Source organism: Oncorhynchus nerka, linkage group LG4 (genome assembly GCF_034236695.1).
Source record: "Oncorhynchus nerka isolate Pitt River linkage group LG4, Oner_Uvic_2.0, whole genome shotgun sequence".
In the NCBI taxonomy this organism is placed as follows: Eukaryota; Metazoa; Chordata; class Actinopteri; order Salmoniformes; family Salmonidae; genus Oncorhynchus; species Oncorhynchus nerka.
Window position 1 is genome coordinate 12,395,006 of NC_088399.1, and position 22,396 is coordinate 12,417,401.

General features: G+C 41.3%; 1 protein-coding gene across 4 annotated transcripts in view; it reads left to right on the top strand.

Moving 5' to 3' along the window:
• Positions 1-22,396, top strand: part of psd3l (pleckstrin and Sec7 domain containing 3, like) — a 151,352-nt gene that overhangs the window by 78,882 nt on the left and 50,074 nt on the right. For all 4 annotated transcript variants that reach the window (XR_010463741.1, XM_029646831.2, XM_029646839.2 and 1 more), the window contains 4 exons: positions 2,549-2,629; positions 2,863-2,975; positions 3,929-3,987; positions 11,469-11,558. Coding sequence is in view for 3 of the 4 variants with exons in the window: in XM_029646831.2 (XP_029502691.1) it covers positions 2,549-2,629; positions 2,863-2,975; positions 3,929-3,987; positions 11,469-11,558 (343 nt within the window). In the remaining variant the exon portion in view is untranslated. The remainder of the gene's footprint in view (positions 1-2,548; positions 2,630-2,862; positions 2,976-3,928; positions 3,988-11,468; positions 11,559-22,396) is intronic.

Below are 22,396 nucleotides of genomic sequence, written 5' to 3' on the forward strand. Positions count from 1 at the left end.
TGATGAGAATTGAGGCAAATTAGATAATCACCACCAATTATCATTTCAATTACACTTAGGAAATTGAGCAGAACAAATTAGGCTTATTAGCATATTTTAGTAAGACGTTATGAAATGGTATTCGGGCTGTTTTGTTTGTCAATTGCCATCCTCAGCGACTTTGGGTTCTTTTATGAGCTCTATATAAAACCTATTGCACCAACATACGTATGCCAAATTCTGGAGAGCTACTCCCCAGTACACCCACTACAGTCAGAGTCAAACAGCCTGTGCAGCATGGGTGACGAGGCCTTCGCACATGTCCCCTCAGCTCTTCAACACTCAACCTTCACACGTGTCCCCTCAGCTCTGGAACACTCAACCTGCACACGTATCCCCTCAGCTCTTCAACACTCATCCTTCACACGTGTCCCCTCAGCTCTTCAACACTCAACCTGCACACGTGTCCCCTCAGCTCTTCAACACTCAACCTGCACACGTGTCCCCTCAGCTCTTCAACACTCAACCTGCACACGTGTCCCCTCAGCTCTTCAACACTCAACCTGCACACGTGTCCCCTCAGCTCTTCAACACTCAACCTGCACACGTATCCCCTCAGCTCTTCAACACTCATCCTTCACACGTGTCCCCTCAGCTCTTCAACACTCAACCTTCACACGTGTCCCCTCAGCTCTTCAACACTCAACCTTCACATGTCAAGGAGGCAGCTTCAATTTCCTCATTTAAAAACAACTGAAGACTGACCTACTCCAGCTAACTTTTGTTTGATTGCTTAGTCTGCTTAGTCTGTCTTTGACATCAAAATATAACCTAATGCATAGTTTTTTTCCTTTCTACTTTTTGTTGTTTTTACCTGTTTTCCTGTGTGCGGTGAGGGTGGAGAATATACTCTACAAATTATTATTAGTATTCATTGGAATAACCCCAAAATGAACTGGCTGTCAGATGCACACAGATTTTTAAGGAGAGTCTCTGATCAAATACAGTGGTCTGTGTCGCCAAGGAAACCAACTCCTACATTTCTTTGTCCTTTATTCTGACTATTCCCAGATACAGCTGTAGTGGCCAGTAATATTTGGTGTGTGTGTATATGTATATATATATATATACTATATATATATACTATATATATATATACTATATATATATATACTATATATATATATACTATATATACTATATATATACATATACTATATATATATATACATATATATATACATATATATATATATATATATATACTATATATATACTATATATATATATACATATATATATATATATATATACTATATTTATATATATATATACTATATATATATATTGTGTATATATATATACTATGTGTATATATATATACTATGTGTATATATATATACTATGTATATATATACTATATATATTGTGTATATATATATATTTATAGTATCTTATATACTATATATATAGTATATATATAGTATATAAGATACTATAAATACATAACATGCGACTTGTAATTAGCCTATTAGAATGTTTTTCTGATTCCATAAAGATAATAAAAAATATACAAGCAAAGCATTAGGCAATGAGTTGACGTTGACTAGCAAGAATTTGTCTGAGAATTGTCTATATCAAAGGCAGAAATTGTATTAAAATTGTGCACTGAATGGATTCACATACAAGGCGTAAAGCTTAATTTACAAAGCATACTTCTAGGCGTATAGATCCTGAACTTGGAAGACGAAGCATGAACAAAGAGATTTGATCATATAACCTTCCCCTGTGGACTGGGTACAGGATAAGAGAGAACAAAGGCATTTAATTCTGAAGGTGTCACCTTTCAACATAAAACCAAGACAGAATTCCTAAGACAAAAACCCTTTGCGTAATAGTAAATCAGAGTTCACCCTGTGCAGATGCAAGTTACCACCGAGATCATGCATCCATGGATAACAACAGTTATCTAGAGTAAACAAGTTTCAGATACCATATATGATGGATACTATAGAATTATTCAGTCCACTGAATACTTTAACAGATGCATTTTGGCTAGTCCTTGGGCACTGTCCTTTGATCCTGGTCCATTTGCCATGTAACTCCAGGTGTCAGAGCACATAAATTAGGGCCAAGCCGATAAAGCCCAGATAAAACCCCAGCTAGAGCCCCAGCTAGAGCCCTAGGTAGAGCTAGAAGAAAGTGGAGTTGTCCTCTACAGTACATTTGTTGATTGAAACTGGAACAGGGTTTTTTTCTCTGTGGGCGTTCATAGAAACGCAAGTGTATTTTTCCCTTCTAAATAACAATGAATCTAACGCTGTGTAGAAGTCAAGGCCTGCTGTGTTTTAGGTATGAAAGTGATGTGCTCTGTACACGGCTCTGTACACGGCTCTGTACAAACCAGTGAGAGCCTGAGATCCTTGACCCTTTCAGGGTAGTGTGTGGGGAGTTTTGAATCCTCGTGGCAAGGCAACAGTTACCTATAAACTATTTACTTGTGAGTTTTGTTACTGGCAATTGTGGTCTTTGGTGTGTATCTAAACACTATCATCTTTCTTTCTTACAGCAATGACTTCAGCAAGATGGTTGCTGAAGAGTACCTTACATTTTTTGAATTTACAGGGATGACATTGGACCAATCTCTCAGGTAACCATTTATCACTATTGTAGCCATTTGACACATTTAGTTCAAGCATGAAGGCAACAAAGGCATTTCTCAAAAAATAGACGTTTAATGCCTGCCACCCCGGTAATCCAAATAAATTATATCTTGATTTGACCAGTGTTTTGTTTTTCCTCAAGAGACCCAGGGTCCTCTTCGAACCCTGATATTGATGTATGCTCTTCATTTCATCTGACTTGCTGCTTCTGTGTCCTCAGATCTTTCTTGAAAGCTTTTGCACTAATAGGCGAAACCCAGGAGAGAGAAAGGGTTTTGATCCACTTTTCCAATAGGTACTATCAATGTAACCCCACCGTCATCTCCTCACAAGGTACTTGTTAACTTCTTTGTGTCTATGCTACATGACTTGACAAGTGTTTTGAGTGATTAAACAAGATTGAATGACTGGCAATATGAAAAGTGCTTACCCAATGGCTGACATACCAAAGATTTTGTCATATCTCAGTGTGTGCTGAAGGGTTACTATTTGCTGTGTTAGTTCCACTAGTTATACTGGGTGGTGCCAGCCCTGAATGCTGATTGGCTGACAGCCATGGTATATGAGACTGTATACCATGGCTATTGGCAAAATATATATATATTTTTTACTGCTCTAATTACATTGGTAACCAGTTTATAATAGCAATAAGGCACCTCGGGGGTGTGTGTGATATACGCTTTGCGTCGTGCATAAGAACAGCCCTTAGCCGTGGTATATTGGCCATATTCCACTCCCCCTCGTTCCTCATTGCTTGATTATATCGTGTAGCTTCATTGGCTCAGTAGTCATATTAGACTAGTCTTTCTAACAATGTCAATTTCAATGGAATCAAATGCATTGGTTTTTAACTTCAAATGCAGTCTACAGTACTCCCCCAATACCAGTGTCATGTCTTCCATAGCAACAGTCTTAGTAACAACAAGCCTCTGACCAGTATGGGTAAAAGCTAAAACGGTCCTCTCGTTGCCATGGAAGTGATGTTACACCACTATGTAGAAATGGATGAAGTGATCTTCATTGGGGGGACTTGTTCCTTTCTAGAGGGCATCTTTATAAATCTGTGCATGATGTGACATTTCAGCAGCATGAGAAAGATAAAACTATGTTTTTGTTCCTTGCTGGTCTAACCAACAGTACGCACCACAACCTGTATCCCGTTGCTCATGAAATATAACATTAAAAAAACATTTGTTGATGTACATATGAGCACAGAACAACCATCCGTCATTGCTAAAATGGGTACTCCTAAAATTCGCCTTCACTAATTAACCTAATTTTTGCAGATGGAGCCCATTGCCTTACATGTGCTCTGATGCTGTTGAACACGGACCTTCATGGCCATGTAAGTTCTTCACTCTCTTTCTCTGCTGAGCTTTTGACCTTTTGTTCCTGCCATTCTAACCCTTCAGAACCACTACACTAATCTTATCACATAAGCCATTGTTAAAGGGGCAATCTGGCATTCAAACAACAGCAAAGCATTCACCCTGACAATTTTTGGGGGGTTAAAACAACTGAAGGATAGGAATGGAGAAATGTAACCACTCTCAAATGACTAGACAGAGCTATAGATGTAAGTACTGACCCTCCATGAGATCAAGGGGATAGTGTTAAACATGTTTTGAAGTTATACATTGTTTACAAAAAAATAAATGGACTAAAATAAGCTTATTTAAGGTTCTGATGGGGTGCAACATTTGACCTAAGCTCATAAGGCATTTCTAAGTTAGATTCTTCAATAATGATTGGCTATAGACCATACTTAAAATATATATAATAATTGGCTATGAATCATACATAAAATATATATATAATGATTGGCTATAGATCATACATAAATAAATGTATAATGAATATACCAACCCCAGATTGCCCCTTTTTGTGTCTTTCCAAGGAGACTCACTAATATATATGTATGATTACAAAAACGGCAATTATTCTTATTCTAAATATTAAGCTTGAATAATTGAATAATTTTTAACTTCATGTATTTTTTAATTTTTTATTGTTTTACATCATCCTCTCTGAGAACTGGCTGCTAAAGTTCAGGCTTTTATTTGATTTAGTGTTTTTTAAAGCTTTGAGCAATTTATAAAGTGAAGGCTACCACTTCACCCTGGGATCCTCTCCAGTCCCTCCTGTAAAATGGCTGAATACTCCTAGACAAGGACACAGAGCAGTGATGAATGGCTATCGAAGCGGTGCCTGTCCAACACACTCCTTCTGTTTGGGGACAGGGTCAGTTAGAGGATGACTGGTTGGTTTGCCCACCACCACAACTCAATAAATACTGGGATCAATAGTTTTCGGGGGAGATCTGTCCATTTAGTTATATAATGTGCTCCTCTTACAGAGACGAGGGGTAGGCTATGCACTCTGATGATTCCAATGTGCATGCAAGTGATGGAAAGTAGTGTTAATGTAACTTTGTATTGGCTCAATGTTTTGGATATTTTCTCCGTCTGGTCAATGTTTTTTCTCCCATGTACCATCTGCTTGTGGCTCCCTACTCGGCCATACAGGCTTTGGTTAGGTAGGCATTAATTAGTCGGTCTGATCAACACCCTGACACTGTCTGACAGACTCGGTTTGCTCTTAAGAAAGCCTTGTCTCACTTCTTCTAAGTCAAGCTAACTGTCAAACACATCGCAACTGGTGAGAGATTACATTTATTTGAATTAGTCTCTTCCTTTTCAGACTAGCCTTTGATTTAAAATTTTAAAAATACTACACTGAACAAAAATATAAAGTCAACACGTGAAGTGCTGGTTGCATATTTCACAAGCTGAAATAAAAGATCACAAAAATTATCCATATGCCCAAAAAGCTTATTTCTCAAATGTTGTGCACAAATTAGTTTACGTGCCTGTTAGTGAGCATTTTATCCTTTGTCAAGATAATCCCGCCACTTGGGACAGGTGTGGCATATCAAGAAGCTGATTAACACTTAGCCTACAATGGTCACGCACCCGCAGAAATGTAATTAATCCGTCTGTTTAAACTAGATATGCGGTACCAGTCAAAAGTTCAGACACCTACTCATTCCAGGGGTTTTATTTATTTGTTACTATTTTCTGCATCGTAGAATAATAGAAGACATCAAAACTATGAAATGACACATGGAATCATGTACTAGCCAAGAAAGTGTCAAACAAATCAAAATATATTTGAGATCCAGTTGGAAGGTGAACCTTCATCCCATTCTGAGGTCCTGAGTGCTCTGGAGAAGGTTTTCATCAAGGATCTCTCTGTACTTTGCACATTCATCTTTCCCCCGATCCTGACTAGTCTCCCAGTCCCTGCCGCTGAAAAACATCCCAACAGCATGATGCTGCCACTACCATGCTTCACCTTAGGGATGGTGCCAGGTTTCCTCCAGACGTGAGCCTTGGAATTCAGGCCAAAGAGTTCGATGTTGGTTTTATCAGACCAGAGTATCTTGTTTGTCATGGTCAGTCTTTTAGGTGCCTTTTGGCAAACTCCATGCAGGCTGTCATGTGCCTTTTACTGAGGAGTTGGTTCCATCTGTCCTGATTGGTGGAGTGCTGCAGAGATGGTTGTGTTTCTGGAAGGTTCTTCCATCTCCACAGAGGAACTCTGGAGCTCAATCAGTGTCCGTCGGGTTCTTGGTCACCTCCCTGACCAAGGCCCTTCTCCCGTGATTGCTCAGTTTGGCCAGGCGGCCAGCTCTAGGAAGAGTCTTGGGGGTTCCAAACTTCTTCCATTTAAGAATGATGGAAACCACTGTGTTCTTGAGGACCCTCAATTAAGGTCACAGTTATGAAAATGTGGGACACTGAAGAGGTCTTTCTTCTGAAAATACCAAAGAAAGATGCCCAGGGTCCCTGCTCATCTGCGTGAACGTGCCTTAGGCATGCTGCAAGGAGGACTGCAGATGTTGCCAGGGCAATAAATTGCAATGTCTGTACTCTGAGACGCCTAAGACGGCACTTCAGGGAGACAGGACGGACAGCTGATCGTCCTCACATTGGCAGACCATGTGTAACAACACCTGCACAGGATCGGTACATCCGAACATCACACCTGCGGGACAGGTACAGGATGGCAACAACTGCCCGAGTTACACCAGGAATGCACTATCCCTCCTTCAGTCCTCCGACTGTCCGCAATAGGCTGAGAGAGGCTGGACTGAGGGCTTGTAGGTTTGTTGTAAGGCAGGTCCTCACCGGCAACAACGTCGCCTATGGGCACAAACCCACCCTCGCTGGACCAGACACGACTGGCAAAAAGTGCTCTTCACTGAGGAGTCGCGGTTTTGTCTCACCAGGGGTGATGGTCGGATTCACGTTTATCGTCGAAGGAATGAGCGTTACACCGAGGCCTGTACTCTGGAGCGGGATTGATTTGAACTGGAGGGTCCGTCATGGTCTGGGGCAGTGTGTCACAGCATCATCGGACTGAGTTTGTTGTCATTGCAGGCATTCTCAACACTGTGCGTTACAGGGAAGTCCTCCTCCTCCCACCAGCCATACTGCTTGTTCTGTATGTGATTTCCAGCGAGACAGGAATGTCAGTGTTCTGCCATGGCCAGCGAAGAGCCCGGATCTCAATCCTATTGAGCACATCTGGGACCTGCTGGATCGGAGGTTGAGGGCTAGGGCCATTCCCCCCCAGAAATGTCTGGGAACTTGCAGGTGCCTTGGTGGAAGAGTGGGTTAATATCTCACAGCAAGGGTCAAATCTGGTGCAGTCCATGAGCAGATGCACTGCAGTACTTAATGCATCTGGTGGCCACACCAGATACTGACTGTTACTTTTGATTTGCCCCCCCCCTGTTGTTCATGGACACATTATTCCATTTTTGTTAGTCACATGTCTGTCGAACTTGTTCAGTTTGTCTGTTGTTGAATCTGGTTATGTTCATACAAATATTTACACATGTTAAGTTTGCTTAAAATATACGCAGTTAACAGTGAGAGGATGTTTATTTTTTTGCTGTGTGTCGGTATGTTGTTTCCTGATCGTGTCTCTGATATAGGACAGACTCTTAAACATACTTTCTTTTAATATGTTCCATGTAGTGAATGTTATTGAATGAGTTTCTATTGGCTGTTATCCGTAATGACAAAAAAAAAAAAATTCATACCTTAATTAAGGGATGCGTGCGAAGGATTCGTTCTTTCTGTATTAAAGCCCTTTTGTGGGGAAAAAACAATTCTGATTGACCTGACCTGGCTCCCAGTGGGTGGGTCTAGGCCCACCCATGGCCGCGCCCCTGCCCAGTCATGTGAATTCCATAGATTAGGGCCTTATGAATAAATTTAAATGGACTGAATTCCTTAGATGAACTATAACTCAGCTGAATCTGGGAAATTGTTGCATGTTTATTTTTGTTTAGTATAGTTCAATGATTACTCTGCTGCACGGGGCCCACAGCACTATGCCATTAAAACATGATTCAACTCTGCCATTAGAATAGTCCAGCCTGAAACGGCCTCAGCATCGCTGTGTGGCCACGAGCTGCTATGCTGTGCTAACATGAAAGCATACATCTTCTTTTTGTTGCTGGAACTGTGTTTTCGAGAGCCCTGAGTGAAAACAACCTGCTGTGAATTCATTTAATGGTCACTAAAGTATTATGTACCTTCTCAGGGGGGATAAAATTACTTGTGCTCATTGGCACTATGGGCAAGTTATGGGGTGCACACAGCCACCAGAGGCTCTCTCTGACCTTGCCTATACGTAGTCACAAGTCTTGTTCTGAAGGTTGGGGGGACTAAACATAAGAAATAGTTTGCTAGTGAGTTGAAACGGGGAGGTTATTTTAATGTCTTAGTTGGGTCCACGGCGTCATCGCACAGTAAATGTATGCCTCTTGGTGTAGCATAGATTAGAGAGAATCTCTGAACAACAGAATTTTGATGTGTAGTATGCATCCTAAACACAATGTATAGGATTTCATTACAAGCCCTCCTTGCACTCTAACACTCGTACACAGAGAGATTGTCAGCTCTTGCAGTTATATAGATCAAAACGTGCTCGGTGTGCCAGTCTGAACATTTGTCAGTGCCGTCCACCTACAAACTCTGGCCGGTGTTGGCAGGAACCGTCAAGTCATTGGAACAAACACCGTCTGCTCATTCTGTTAGAATTAGAACAAGCGCTTGCAGTGAATACTAGCTTTCGTCCCCTACACTATTAACAGCAATATTAGAGTGATCTAGTCTACAACCATTTCGTACTGAGAAGGAAAAACCTTGTTCAATCTTTACTAATGATACATGTAATGTTACAAGTGTTTTAATTTTGTCAAAGGTATTTTTATGTTTCTGAGAGGGGGAGGATATTTTTATGTTTCTGAGAGACAGTAGTACAGGATTCCATTGGGAAACAGACCCCTTACTTTCTGAGAGACAGTAGTACAGGGTTCCATTGGGTAACAGACCCCTTACTTTCTGAGAGACAGTAGTACAGGGTTCCATTGGGTAACAGACCCCTTACTTTCTGAGAGACAGTAGTACAGGGTTCCATTGGGTAACAGACCCCTTACTTTCTGAGAGACAGTAGTACAGGGTTCCATTGGGTAACAGACCCCTTACTTTCTGAGAGACAGTAGTACAGGATTCCATTGGGAAACAGACCCCTTACTTTCTGAGAGACAGTAGGACAGGGTTCCATTGGGAAACAGACCCCTTACTTTCTGAGAGACAGTAGTACAGGGTTCCATTGGGTAACAGACCCCTTACTTTCTGAGAGACAGTAGTACAGGGTTCCATTGGGTAACAGACCCCTTACTTTCTGAGAGACAGTAGTACAGGGTTCCATTGGGTAACAGACCCCTTACTTTCTGAGAGACAGTAGTACAGGGTTCCATTGGGTAACAGACCCCTTACTTTCTGAGAGACAGTAGTACAGGGTTCCATTGGGTAACAGACCCCTTACTTTCTGAGAGACAGTAGTACAGGGTTCCATTGGGTAACAGACCCCTTACTTTCTGAGAGACCGTAGTACAGGGTTCCATTGGGTAACAGACCCCGTACTTTCTGAGAGACAGTAGTACAGGGTTCCATTGGGTAACAGACCCCTTACTTTCTGAGAGACAGTAGTACAGGGTTCCATTGGGTAACAGACCCCTTACTTTCTGAGAGACAGTAGTACAGGGTTCCATTGGGTAACAGACCCCTTACTTTCTGAGAGACAGTAGTACAGGGTTCCATTGGGTAACAGACCCCATACTTTCTGAGGGACAGTAGTACAGGGTTCCATTGGGTAACAGACCCCATACTTTCTGAGGGACAGTAGTTCAGGGTTCCATTGGGTAACAGACCCCTTACTTTCTGAGAGACAGTAGTACAGGGTTCCATTGGGTAACAGACCCCTTACTTTCTGAGGGACAGTAGTACAGGGTTCCATTGGGTAACAGACCCCGTACTTTCTGAGGGACAGTAGTACAGGGTTCCATTGGGTAACAGACCCCTTACTTTCTGAGAGACAGTAGTACAGGGTTCCATTGGGTAACAGACCCCTTACTTTCTGAGAGACAGTAGTACAGGGTTCCATTGGGTAACAGACCCCTTACTTTCTGAGAGACAGTAGTACAGGGTTCCATTGGGTAACAGACCCCTTACTTTCTGAGAGACAGTAGTACAGGGTTCCATTGGGTAACAGACCCCTTACTTTCTGAGGGACAGTAGTACAGGGTTCCATTGGGTAACAGACCCCTTACTTTCTGAGGGACAGTAGTACAGGGTTCCATTGGGTAACAGACCCCTTACTTTCTGAGGGACAGTAGTACAGGGTTCCATTGGGTAACAGACCCCTTACTTTCTGAGAGACAGTAGTACAGAGTTCCATTGGGTAACAGACCCCTTACTTTCTGCGAGACAGTAGTACAGGTTCCATTGGGTAACAGACCCCTTTACTTGACATGAGTGTACAGTACCAGCGTGTTTTGGTTGAGTGCTTTAATGGAGTTTAGTTTTAGACTGGGATTTCATTGTGGTGCATTGTGGGAACACACTGCACAACAATGAAGTACCAGATAATGTAGGTCATTTTAGTTGTAGTTAATATTAACAATGTCCAAACTTTTTAGTTTTAGTCCACCATAGGTACCTCCTCTAAAACCCACTGATATACTATGCCGCCTAAAACCCACTGATATACTATGCCGCCTAAAACCCACTGATATACTATGCCGCCTAAAACCCACTGATATACTATGCCGCCTAAAACCCACTGATATACTATGCCGCCTAAAACCCACTGATATACTATGCCGCCTAAAACCCACTGATATACTATGCCGCAGCAATGATCTTGTAACTTTTCTTTTACAACGTTTGGTTATTTGAATTAAATCCAATGTATCGAATAAAGATATTTGATTGCACCTACATTCCACCAACATTCAGTCGGGACTTGAAATTCCCCCTAGTGTACTCTTATCCAGCCAGCGACTGACTTACTGCCTCAGAGCAAAAAGCTTAATGGTCTTTTATTATGGGAGCTAAGTGATTATATCTTCCAGTTCAATAAGATGCCACTTTCCCACCTCCGTTTATCCTTGATGTCCGTATTAGAATTCTGGACTTGGTGCTTATTCTGAAATGATAAATGTATGGATGATGCCAAATTTATAGTAGCTCAGTTTGACGTAGCCATGAATGTAGCACCTATCCACTTAGTTTTGTATTTAGGGTCAGGAACTATTTTGGAATGCAGACGACACTCTGCTTCCTGCATAAAGTAAGTCATGATCATGGCCCCCTTAATTGTGTAAGTTTGATAGGGTTAACCAAGGCCTCGGTCTGATGCTCTTTTCACATCGTCCCAGTAATAAATCTTTCCTACACCTTACAGAATATCGGGAAGAAGATGACGTGCCAGGAATTCATCAATAACCTGGAAGGGTTAAATGGAGGACAAGATTTCCCCCGAGAGCTCCTAAAGGTAGGTCCTGTTGCTTTGCCTCATTCAATAATTTGCCAGTGATTGTGTAAGGGTGATGGAGGATCATGTCTGGAGGCCCTCGAATGTAAAATGATGAGTGCCTTAATGGCGTGAGTGAAACAAGACTGTGGATAGACTGGTCCAATGGCCTGTCATGTGAAAGAGGAGACTTCTATTGCACCAAGTAACACAAAACGCGATATTAGCTCCACTCTGTTCGAATGACAATCCGATCCCTTCAGCCGTCAGACAGCACTTGCCTCGGCCATTCAGCCCACGTTAACCTGATATTTGTTCACCTGATATTCTGAATGACTTACAACCGAATGACAAACGTTCTACCCTGGTATTAATTAGTGCTAGTTAGGTTCTGTCATTGGAGACCGGGTATAAAGGTCTTGGGACTTTGCCTCAAAGTGAAACATCAGACCACACAAGCATAGAAGGTTCTATTACAGTCCACTTATATTATGGCAGCTGCTGTGGTCTATGGCGAACTATGCAAAATATTTGTTGCTACTAGTTCTTCAGTTAGTACACTGCAAAAACATTAGACATATTGTAATATTCTTAATGTCTTTTTGTTTACTTGAGGGCCTTCAAGTTTTTAGGTATCATTTTCTCTAAGAAGATATTGATTATAGGCAAGGTATACTGTAGTTTAATGAACCTGCAGTATTTTCACCGTCAGCAAATATTGCAATCATCTCCGTGACCTGCCAATATTGCACCAATAGAAAGCAACACTTCCTGCTGCTTAATCTCTTCCCACGGTCATTCTGAGATGTCCGGTGTTGGCACACTCAGTGTGGCAAAAGCTTACTCCCTTGCTGGGCGAACCAGAGCACAGCCCTGCTGGCCATAAGCTCCACTGGCCAAGAAAATAGGAAATTAGCATGTTCTGCCAAGACTCCTTCTCACTGTTCATCATTTAATGAAATAATATCCCCCCCTCCTGTCTAATTAAAAAGAACACACACCTAGCTCTCACAGCAAATTTCTTGCATCGACTAGCGTTTGGCAATAACACCCGTTGGCATTGGACATGGCCAAATGGTGGGCAGGATGACGATCTCCAGGCAAAGCAAAATGCCCTTACTGTGCCTCCTCGGCATCGCCTGGCGCCAGCTTGGATAAGTCATCTTAGATTCTCTTCTCTTTCCTCTTTAGTCTTTTGGGAATTTGCTTCATGGCTCTAGTTTGGCTCTGTAGAGAATGGGACTGTACTATTTCGTCTACAAAATTCGGACATGAATTACTGTACATTTTGTGCATCTTTTCAGATTAGATATTTTCTGCATTTCAGATTAATAAATACACATGTGGACACCCCTTCAAATTTGTTAATTCACCTATTTCACCCACAACAGTTGTTGACAACACACAGCCATGCAATCTCTATAAACAAATATTGGCAGAATGTCCTTACTAAAGATCTCAGTGACTTTCAACGTGGCACTATCATAGGATACCACCTTTCCAACAAGTCAGTTTGTAAAATTTCTGGCCTGCTAGAGCTGCCTCGGTCAACTAAGTGCAGTTATTTTGAAGTGTGGGGTGGGGGGATGCCAACCCAGACAGGAAGATCACATCAGTGACTCAACCCACAAACGCACCTGCATCGAGTGCAAATTATCAGATAACATAAAATAAAAGCAGTGCCTCACTGTGACGCAAGACATTAAATAAAGACTAGAAGTACTTGATCTCGCAGATATCTTTCATACTTCATATGTGGAAACCCGGCAGAGCAGTAATCTGTTTTCTTAACTTTATCCTATTGCTCTGGAATGTCTCTGACGAGATAAAATATTAACATTTTATCTATTTTGCAACCACACATTTTTTCACCCCCTATTAATACTCCAACCCTAATTGATCAATATTGGTGTCCATAGTAAAACATTTTAAAATGTCCTTTTTTAATATATTTGTTACATTTTAACGGGCCAAATAACAGTTATAAAACTCAAAAACCACCCTGTAGCCTATTCACAACCATTAGTCATCTAATTTCACCTCATTTAAAAAATAACACTACTGCATTTGCAGAGACATCACTGGGGAAACCACTCGCTAAACTGGTGGCAAATGAATGAATGAATGCGACTGAGTGTACTGGCACTGCAAACATTATTCACATTTTGAGCATTTTATGTTGTTGCTATAAGTATTTTGCAAAAAAATTCTGTATGACAAAAGGCCATTTTGGATCATTTACAGATGTACATGTCCTACGATGATGGATGGCCTTTACACTCATCACTGAAATGTTCGGATCATGTCAGCTGTCATATCATAACACAGTCCTTTTGTAATGTCAAATATGAGATGTAGGGATTATAGGTCAGGGGATGTTCATTCAACAAACAAATGTATTACAAATAAAACAAATTACATTTACATAAGTATTCAGATCCTTTACTCATTACTTTGTTGAAGCACCTTTGGCAGCGATTACAGCCTTGAATCGTCTTGGGTATGACGCTACATGCTTGCCACGCCTGTATTTGGGGAGTGTCTCCCGCTCCTCTATGCAGATCCTCTTAAGCTCTGTCAGGTTGTATGGTTAGCGTTGCTGCACAGCTATTTTCAGGTCTCTCCGGATATGTTAGATCGGGTTCAAGTCTGGGCTCTGGCTGGGTAACTCAAGGACATTCAGAACTCCTGCGTTGTCTTGGCTCTGTGCTTAGGATCGGTGTCCTGTTGGACGGTGAACCTCAATCCCAGCCTGAGGTCCTGAGCGCTCTGGAGAAGGTTTTCATCAAGGATCTGTCTGTACTTTTCTCTATTAATCTTTCCTTCCATCCTGACACCCCTACACCATGATGCTGCCACCACCATGCTTCACCGTAGGGATGGTACCAGGTTTCCAGACGTGATGCTTGGCATTCAGGCCAAAGAGTTCAATTTTGGTTTCATTTTGGTCTGATAGTTCATTAGGTGCCTTTTTGCAAACTGCAAGCGGGTTGTCATGTGCCTTTTTACTGAGCAGTGGCTTCTGTCTGGCCACTCTACTGTAAAGGCCTGATTTGGTCGAGTGCTGCAGAGATGGGAAAACCTTCCAGAAGGACAACCATCTCCACAGAGGAACTCTGAGCTCTGTCAGAGTGACCATCTGTTTCTTGATCACCTCCCTGACCAAGGCCCTTCTCCCCCCAATTGCTCAGTTTGGCCTGGCGGCCACCTCTGAGAAGAGCCTTGGTGGATCCAAACTTCCATTTAAGAATGAAGGTGGCCACTGTTCTTGGGGACTGTCAATGCTGCCGACATTCTTTGGTACCCTTCGCCAGATCTGTGGCTCGACACAATCCTGTCTCTGAGCTCTACGGACAATTCCTTCAAACTCATGGCTTGGTTCTTGCTCTGTCGTGCACGGTCAACTATGGGACCTTATATAGACAGGTGTGTGCCTTTCCAAATCATGTACAATCAATTACATTTACCACAGGTGGACTCCAAGTTGTAGAAACACCTCAAATATGATCAGTGGAACCCGAATGCACCGGAGCTCAATTTTGAGTCGAATAGCAACGGGTCTGAATACTTACGTTAAGGTATTTCTGTAAAAGAAAATATATAAATTAGCAAAAATGTCAAACCTGTTTTCACATTGTTGTTATGGGGTATTGTGTGTAGATTGAGGGGGAAACAATATTTAATCAATTTCAGAAGGCTGTAATGTAACATTTTTAGAAAGTCCAGGGGTCTGAATACTTTCCGAATGAATAGGCAAGTCCATCTTAGCCCATTGCCTAATGGCAGAATTATCGATTTCATAAAAAATATTCATCCTTTTCTATGGCCTCTGCTATGGTAATATTCTGCAGTTGCTTGACTGGTTCCCCAAGTGACATCAGTCCATTGTTTCAGAATACCAAACATCGACAAAGTTCAAAAGTACTTTTGTAACTATTTAGTTTTAAAATTCATATTTTTGGGGGGTCAAATGTTTACTGACAAACAGTACAATGGAGCCTGCTGATGCGTTTCCTTATCTATGATACCTTGTTTCATATACACACTTTAAATATGAGTACTGGATTAATGGGTGTGACAAACCAATATTTACACTGTGAAACAAAAGAAATATAAGCAGCATTATCTTCACATTTTGCACTTATCCTTTAAATCCAGATGCTAGTTTGGTTTGAATACACCCGTGAGATAATATGAAGTGGAGGGCCCCGAGTTTTCTGTTTGTGATCAGAAAAAAAACTGTTCTACATTTTTACACCACAAAATAATCAAAAGTGGTGTGCAGTGCACTAATGGAAGTTTAGATGTATCACATCTGTTTAAATCATAGTTGTTATTTTACAATTGTAGTTCTGTCAAAATAGGAATCTTACAGTATAGTTAGTAGTTTTGACTAACTACATTTGAACAATGTGGGAAGGATCTAGCTCAGCCATGATAAATGTGATTGGTTGAATATTATTTTCCACACTAGCCGTTTTTTGTTTTTGTTCCAATCTTCAGGTAGTTCACTTGCTGTAATTACAACCTTGGAAAAGGGTTTAGGTTACATGGAAGATTAAATTACTATTCATTCTGGAGATTTCTTGGCCTATAAACTAAGCCTACTGGGAAAGGGGGATACCTAGTCAGTTGTCCAACTGAAATGTGTCTTCCACATTTAACACAACCCCTCTTAATCAAATCAAATCAAATCAAATTTTATTTGTCACATACACATGGTTAGCAGATGTTAATGCGAGTGTAGCGAAATGCTTGTGCTTCTAGTTCCGACAATGCAGTGATAACCAACAAGTAATCTAACTAACAATTCTAAAACTACTGTCTTATACACAGTGTAAGGGGATAAAGAATATGTACATAAGGATATATGAGTGAGTGATGGTACAGAGCAGCATACAGTAGATGGTATCGAGTACAGTATATACATATGAGATGAGTATGTAGACAAAGTAAACAAAGTGGCATAGTTAAAGTGGCTAGTGATACATGTATTACATAAGGATGCAGTCGATGATGTAGAGTACAGTATGCATATGAGATGAATAATGTAGGGTAAGTAACATTATATAAGGTAGCATTGTTTAAAGTGGCTAGTGATATATTTACATCATTTCCCATCAATTCCCATTATTAAAGTGGCTGGAGTTGGGTCAGTGTCAATGACAGAGTGTTGGCAGCAGCCACTCAATGGTGGCTGTTTAACAGTCTGATAGCCTTGATCAGAGAGGTGCGGGGGGCTGCTGCCTTAATAGACATCCACGTCTTCCACGCCTGGGGAACAATGGGAGAACTGCCTTGCTCAGGGGCAGAATGACATTTGTACCTTGTCAGCTCGAGGATTCGATCCAGCAACCTTCCGGTTACTGGCCCACTGCACCTTATTGTCTAGGTCCTGAAGTTTTCTGCCATTTGTCACTAAAGGTTGACCCATCAGATAAACAGTAAACACATTTGACTTAGCTATGGTTAGCGATTTGATTCATGAGAAAGTTAACCTGAGGATTACAAGCATAGCTGTTGTATGTAAATCAAGATGCCTCCTATTGCATTTACCCGTTGGCACTTGGTGCATAGCAAAACATCAGCTTATGTAAGCAGAGGTAGCGTTCCCTTAAGCTTGGCCAACACAGGCTCCAGCATGACTCCTACAGTATGAATACTTGCATGGATGGACTGGTGGATAACATTTAGAAGGGAGAGCCGAATGTTAAGTGTTGGCTTCTTGGTGTTTGAGTCTTTAGGCAGATGAGTACAGAAACTTGGAGACATTTGGCAGTGTACAATCCTAACATGTAGACAGCTTCATCTTAATCTCAGACACCCAGGACTAACATCTTGCAGAATTGTCAGATTCTCGATTATGTTCTGGGGGAGATATATGAGTAAATATACTAAGAAGCAATGTTCCCTCAATTTGTTTTGCCACTGAGCATCATTTTAACATGGAAATAGCTGTTCTATCATTCAGCCTACAGTAGCAGCCTATATTGTGGTGTAAAATGTAGGCTTACATTCCATGAGACTTTTGGAAAACAAACACACAGGGATTGACATGAATCTGTTTATCTACATGTCCTTCAGACAAGGTGACTGAAAATGTTGTTTGATGCAAGAAACCACTTTATAAAATAAGATGCTTTGTTATTCCCACAGCATTATTACAGAGAATGCTGCTCTCTGCCTATTGGCTAATTAGATTATTCAAAAGCCTGCCTCAAAATACAACACTGCCCCTTTTAAGACATACAAAAGTTCTTTACCAGTTTACTGCAAGTCTATGGCCCAAATGTCGCCTCCCCTACTAACATTTGAATGATGCGAGCACTTACAAAATCCATCGTGAATTCATCGTGCTGATGGAGTTCAGTAAACGTTCATTGAGGAGTTTTGTCAGGGGTTTAAGGACGATTAGTCTTGGCCGACAGCTGAAACCTCAATTTAGGGCAGTAGAATGATGTTGAATTGAATGACAGCCACCAAACCACTACATTTAGTCTGACTCGAGAGTTTTTATTTACTAAATCTGTCGTTGATCTTTATGGTCATGCAAGAAATCAGAACAAGATGGTGAGGGGAAACTGACACTCAGACCGAAAGCTTGAATCACAGAAATATTCTGGCTGTACTTTGTCTCTAAAATGTGTACAACCAGCTGTTTTCTTGGCTGGTGATTGTAACTGTTTTATGTTTGTTTTAGTACATTGCTCAAAGAAACCTGGGTGCTCTACCAACTGGATGGATGTCACGAATCCACTAAAGTTTCAAGACCTTTTCGCCCTAAACAACTGTTTCCATTTGTGTGGCTGTTTTTGAAGGGACCAAATTGTATAGTCTCTTGTCAACATTGTATGTTGATGTTGTATGAGTGAGTGTCGGTCAGTTGAATTCTACAAATCCTGTAGTGTGTCTTCTACTCTGCTTAGCAAATGGGTCAGGGTTGAGTGTATTTTCGTTCATGGTTGTTTTGCCTAAGGGAGCTCTACCACTTTGGAAATGCTTAGTACTGGATGGAAGTGTCCATAATATCCCTGAATTTGTTCTCACTAGATGGAGTTGATTCCTGGAGTGTTACATACATACTTTCTCCCTAGATTAGTACACTGTTGTGTAAAAATAGAATGTATACTGCACGCTCAGACAGGTAGAGCAGGTTGGACAGATGCAAAAACTATTGAATGGTGTTCTGGACTGTTTTCAAAGTTAAGCGTTATATAGCGTAATATTAGATTCCCAGTAGCAGTGTCTGTGAGAATCGATCTCTAAATATCCAAATGCAATTTGGTCCACACACTGTTGACGTGTCCTCTGTCACCGCCTGAAAGTCATTGGAACAGTAGTTCTGCTGTCTTCTCTGGTCCAGGAAAAAGCTGACACCAATGGCTTGTATTAGAAAGCATGACGTGCTGTTTGGTCGTGAGTTAACCTTCAATCTGCCTTCGCTTTTTGGCCAAAGGCTCCATGTGATCGTCAAACAAGAGGATACATATGGAAATATGGGAGCTGTCTCTTGTAATATTAAACAGCGTCTATGTAGCTGTATCCCTCTTATAGCCTAGATGTACTCCTGTTACGTAGTCTAATTTTCCTCCGGGTACTTGTGCGGTATGGCTCGTCAATGCAATTTGCTTGGTTGTTCATGTAATGACTTTCGTCGGTAGCTGGGTTAGAAATGAAAATCCTTCATACCTGGCTAGTTGCCTTGAATATGAAACTGATCATTTCATGGACTTTTTCATAGTTATGATTCATCACTAACATGCTGTAAAAGTTGAATGTTGATCTGAGACTCAGTGATGTCATTCCTTCAGTTCGTCCCAAGGTTATAATGACCTTGTAAGCCAGGATTGTCTGCAGCACATCCATCCGTTACATAGTCGATAGCCTTATTCGGACGGGATGAGCACAAATCACCACATTTTGTCTTTTTAATCCTGTCCTAATCTGCCATGTCAGTACTTTTGATTTGACAGGAAGGTTATTATCTCAGCACTAATAACCTGCTGTTTCTCAGGAAAGGTCCTCTGATAATACTTATCCTGTGGAATTGATACATCACCAAATACGTCAGTTTAATGAAATGATCTGCATACAGTTCATGGTTGATATTGATTCTTGTTGAGTTTTCCGAACTGAAAGCCAGTAATAGGCTATCCCTAGCGAAGTTGAAATATCTTCACACCTAGAACAGCCTCCAGGCTACTGTCATAACGGTCCATTTTCAATTAATTAAAAATCTATTGAATTACAGGGGGCTGTTTGGTAAACTAATCCGGTCCGACTCGTCCACTGGAAACAGGCATGCTGGGGTAATAAATACATAGCCAACCTTCTATAATGTACTAGTCAAGTGTGAATAGGGCTTTTGTTTAGGGGTTTTTCAACGCCTTCTCTGTTTTACTGGTATTCTTTTATTCACACTAAAAAATGGTTTAGTAGATTATCTAAATCCAGACATGCAATTTAGAAAGAATGCTTAATGGTTAACTGATTTTTATTGAACAGAGACCCCCAAGTCAACTGCTGTTCAAAATCTAGTAATACATTTAAAAAACAAGTTGTTCAATATTGCACTATACAGTTTGAATGCTTATAACGGGGCTTATTTCTTCATTTTTATCAGTGCCTTTTCCATTTGATGGTTACTAAGCACTACCATGTGTGAGCTGAGAACCCTTGATGAGGTGAGGTACATTTTGTCAAGGCTGGGTGAAAACAACTGAAGTGCAAAGTGGCAAGTTTTCTAATTATCTGGTGATTTACTCTTAGCATTTCAATATCACATCAACCAGAATAGGCATTTATGAGTTAGCCTACATCCTAATATTTAACCTGGCTTCTTCTCTTACTTTTAAGAACAAGCAGAACATATTGGCCCCCTGTTCAATCCAACACAGATGAAGGAATGTGTATACTCTATTGGAGGTGTTAACCATGTTTTAAACCGATACATCCCGCAATCTGCTCCTCTCGCAAATATTGGATATTGAGGGAAACCACATCTGTGAACCCTCAGTGCTGATTTTTCTGTGATTTATGAAATTGGGGCCTTAGCTTCATTCTGTAGATCCCTAGATTTCCTCTGTAATAACTAGATGGCACACACCAGTCCATGGACTGCTGTTGTGAATGTGTGTTTGCTCTAGAAAGGTAGGGTATTATGATGTCCGACTCCTCTATGTGAAGCCCTATATCCTCTGCATTAGCAGGGAGTCCAGATAGGTCCTGCTGACAGCACAGGATGTTATTGAATTTTGCCTTAGTCGGTCACTCCAGTGCCTTAATAAACCCTGTCTAGTGGATGTGACCACAGGGTTGGTCATCATTGTCTTGTTATTGGGTGCTGAGATGGTGCTACGCCACTTCTTATAACTAGTTAACTATCTAAGCTGTATCAAATAAGTGATATCCAGCTCGGGGCTCCAGCTATGCATTTGGTTTGCTATCTAAGCGGCTTGATGGAAAGATCAAGCTTCTTGGTTCCAGCAGAGATAATCAATCCCCACCTGGATCAAGATCCCTGCTGCCTAAATTTGTTTTGTGCCTTGAAAAATAAAATGACATGTTTTTGGAAAGAAAATGGGGCCCCTTGTGTGCACTGCCGGTAATACCATATACCCCGGTATGGTACAGGAACGGTATAAAAATCTGGATACTGGCCAACCCTTTCGAAAGAGGTTTTGTTGTGGCCCTGAGCACACAATGAGATCAAATATCAGGGTGATTAAAGGGGCAGGTTTTTGGGCCAACATTTTATGACCCTGGACAATGTTTTCACAGGAGCGCATCACTAAGCTTACATGCTTACCAATGTTCAGATGCTGACCTTCAGAACAGAGGAGCCGCTCAAATGTCCCTTTATGTAATCAGACACTCATCGACATCCACAAAAGCTGCGATGACAGTTTGGGATCATCAGCACCTTAAACGTGTACAATTCCAGGGTTTATACACGGAACAAAAATATAAACGCAACATGTAAAGTGTTGGTTTCATGAGCTGAAATAAAAGATCCCAGAAATGTTCCATTATATATACACAAAAGCTGATTTCTCTCAAATTTTGTTCACAAATTGGTTGACATCCCTGTTAGTGAGCATTTTATCCTTTTGTCAAGGTAATCCATCCACTTGGCAAGTGTGACATATCAAGAAGCTGATTTAAATAGCATGATCATTACACAAGTGCACCTTGTGCTGAGGACAATAAAAGGCCTTGCTTCCATTCAACCACAAGCATTAGTGAGGTCGGGCACTGATTTTAAGCCCGGCTCACAGTCGACATTCCAGTTCATCCCAAAGATGTTCGATGGGGTTGCGGTCAGCGCTCTGTGTAGGCCAGTCAAGTTCTTCCACACAGATCTCAACAAACATTTCTGTATGGATCTTGCTTTGTGTACGCGGGCATTGTCATGCTGAAACAGTAAAGGGCCTTCCCCAAACTGTTGCCACAAAGCTGGAAGCACAGTATCGTCTAGAATGTCATTGTATGCTGTAGTGTTCAGATTTCCCTTCACTGGAACTAAGGGGCGTAGTCCGAACCATGAAAAACCAAACTTTACAGTTGGCACTATGCTTTGGGGAAGGCAGCCTACTCCTGGTATCTGTCAAACCCAATTTCATCCGCCGGACCGCTAGATGGTGAAGCGTGACTCATCACTCCAGAGAACGCGTTCCCATTGCTTCAGAACCTAATCGTGGCAAGCTTTACCCCACTCCAGCCGACGCTTGGCGTTACGCATGGTGTTCTTAGGCTTGTGTGCGGCTGCTCGGCCATGGAAACCCATTTTATGAAGCTTCTGATGAACAGTTAATGTGCTGACGTTGTTCCAGGGAAAGTAACAGCACTTACAGTTGACC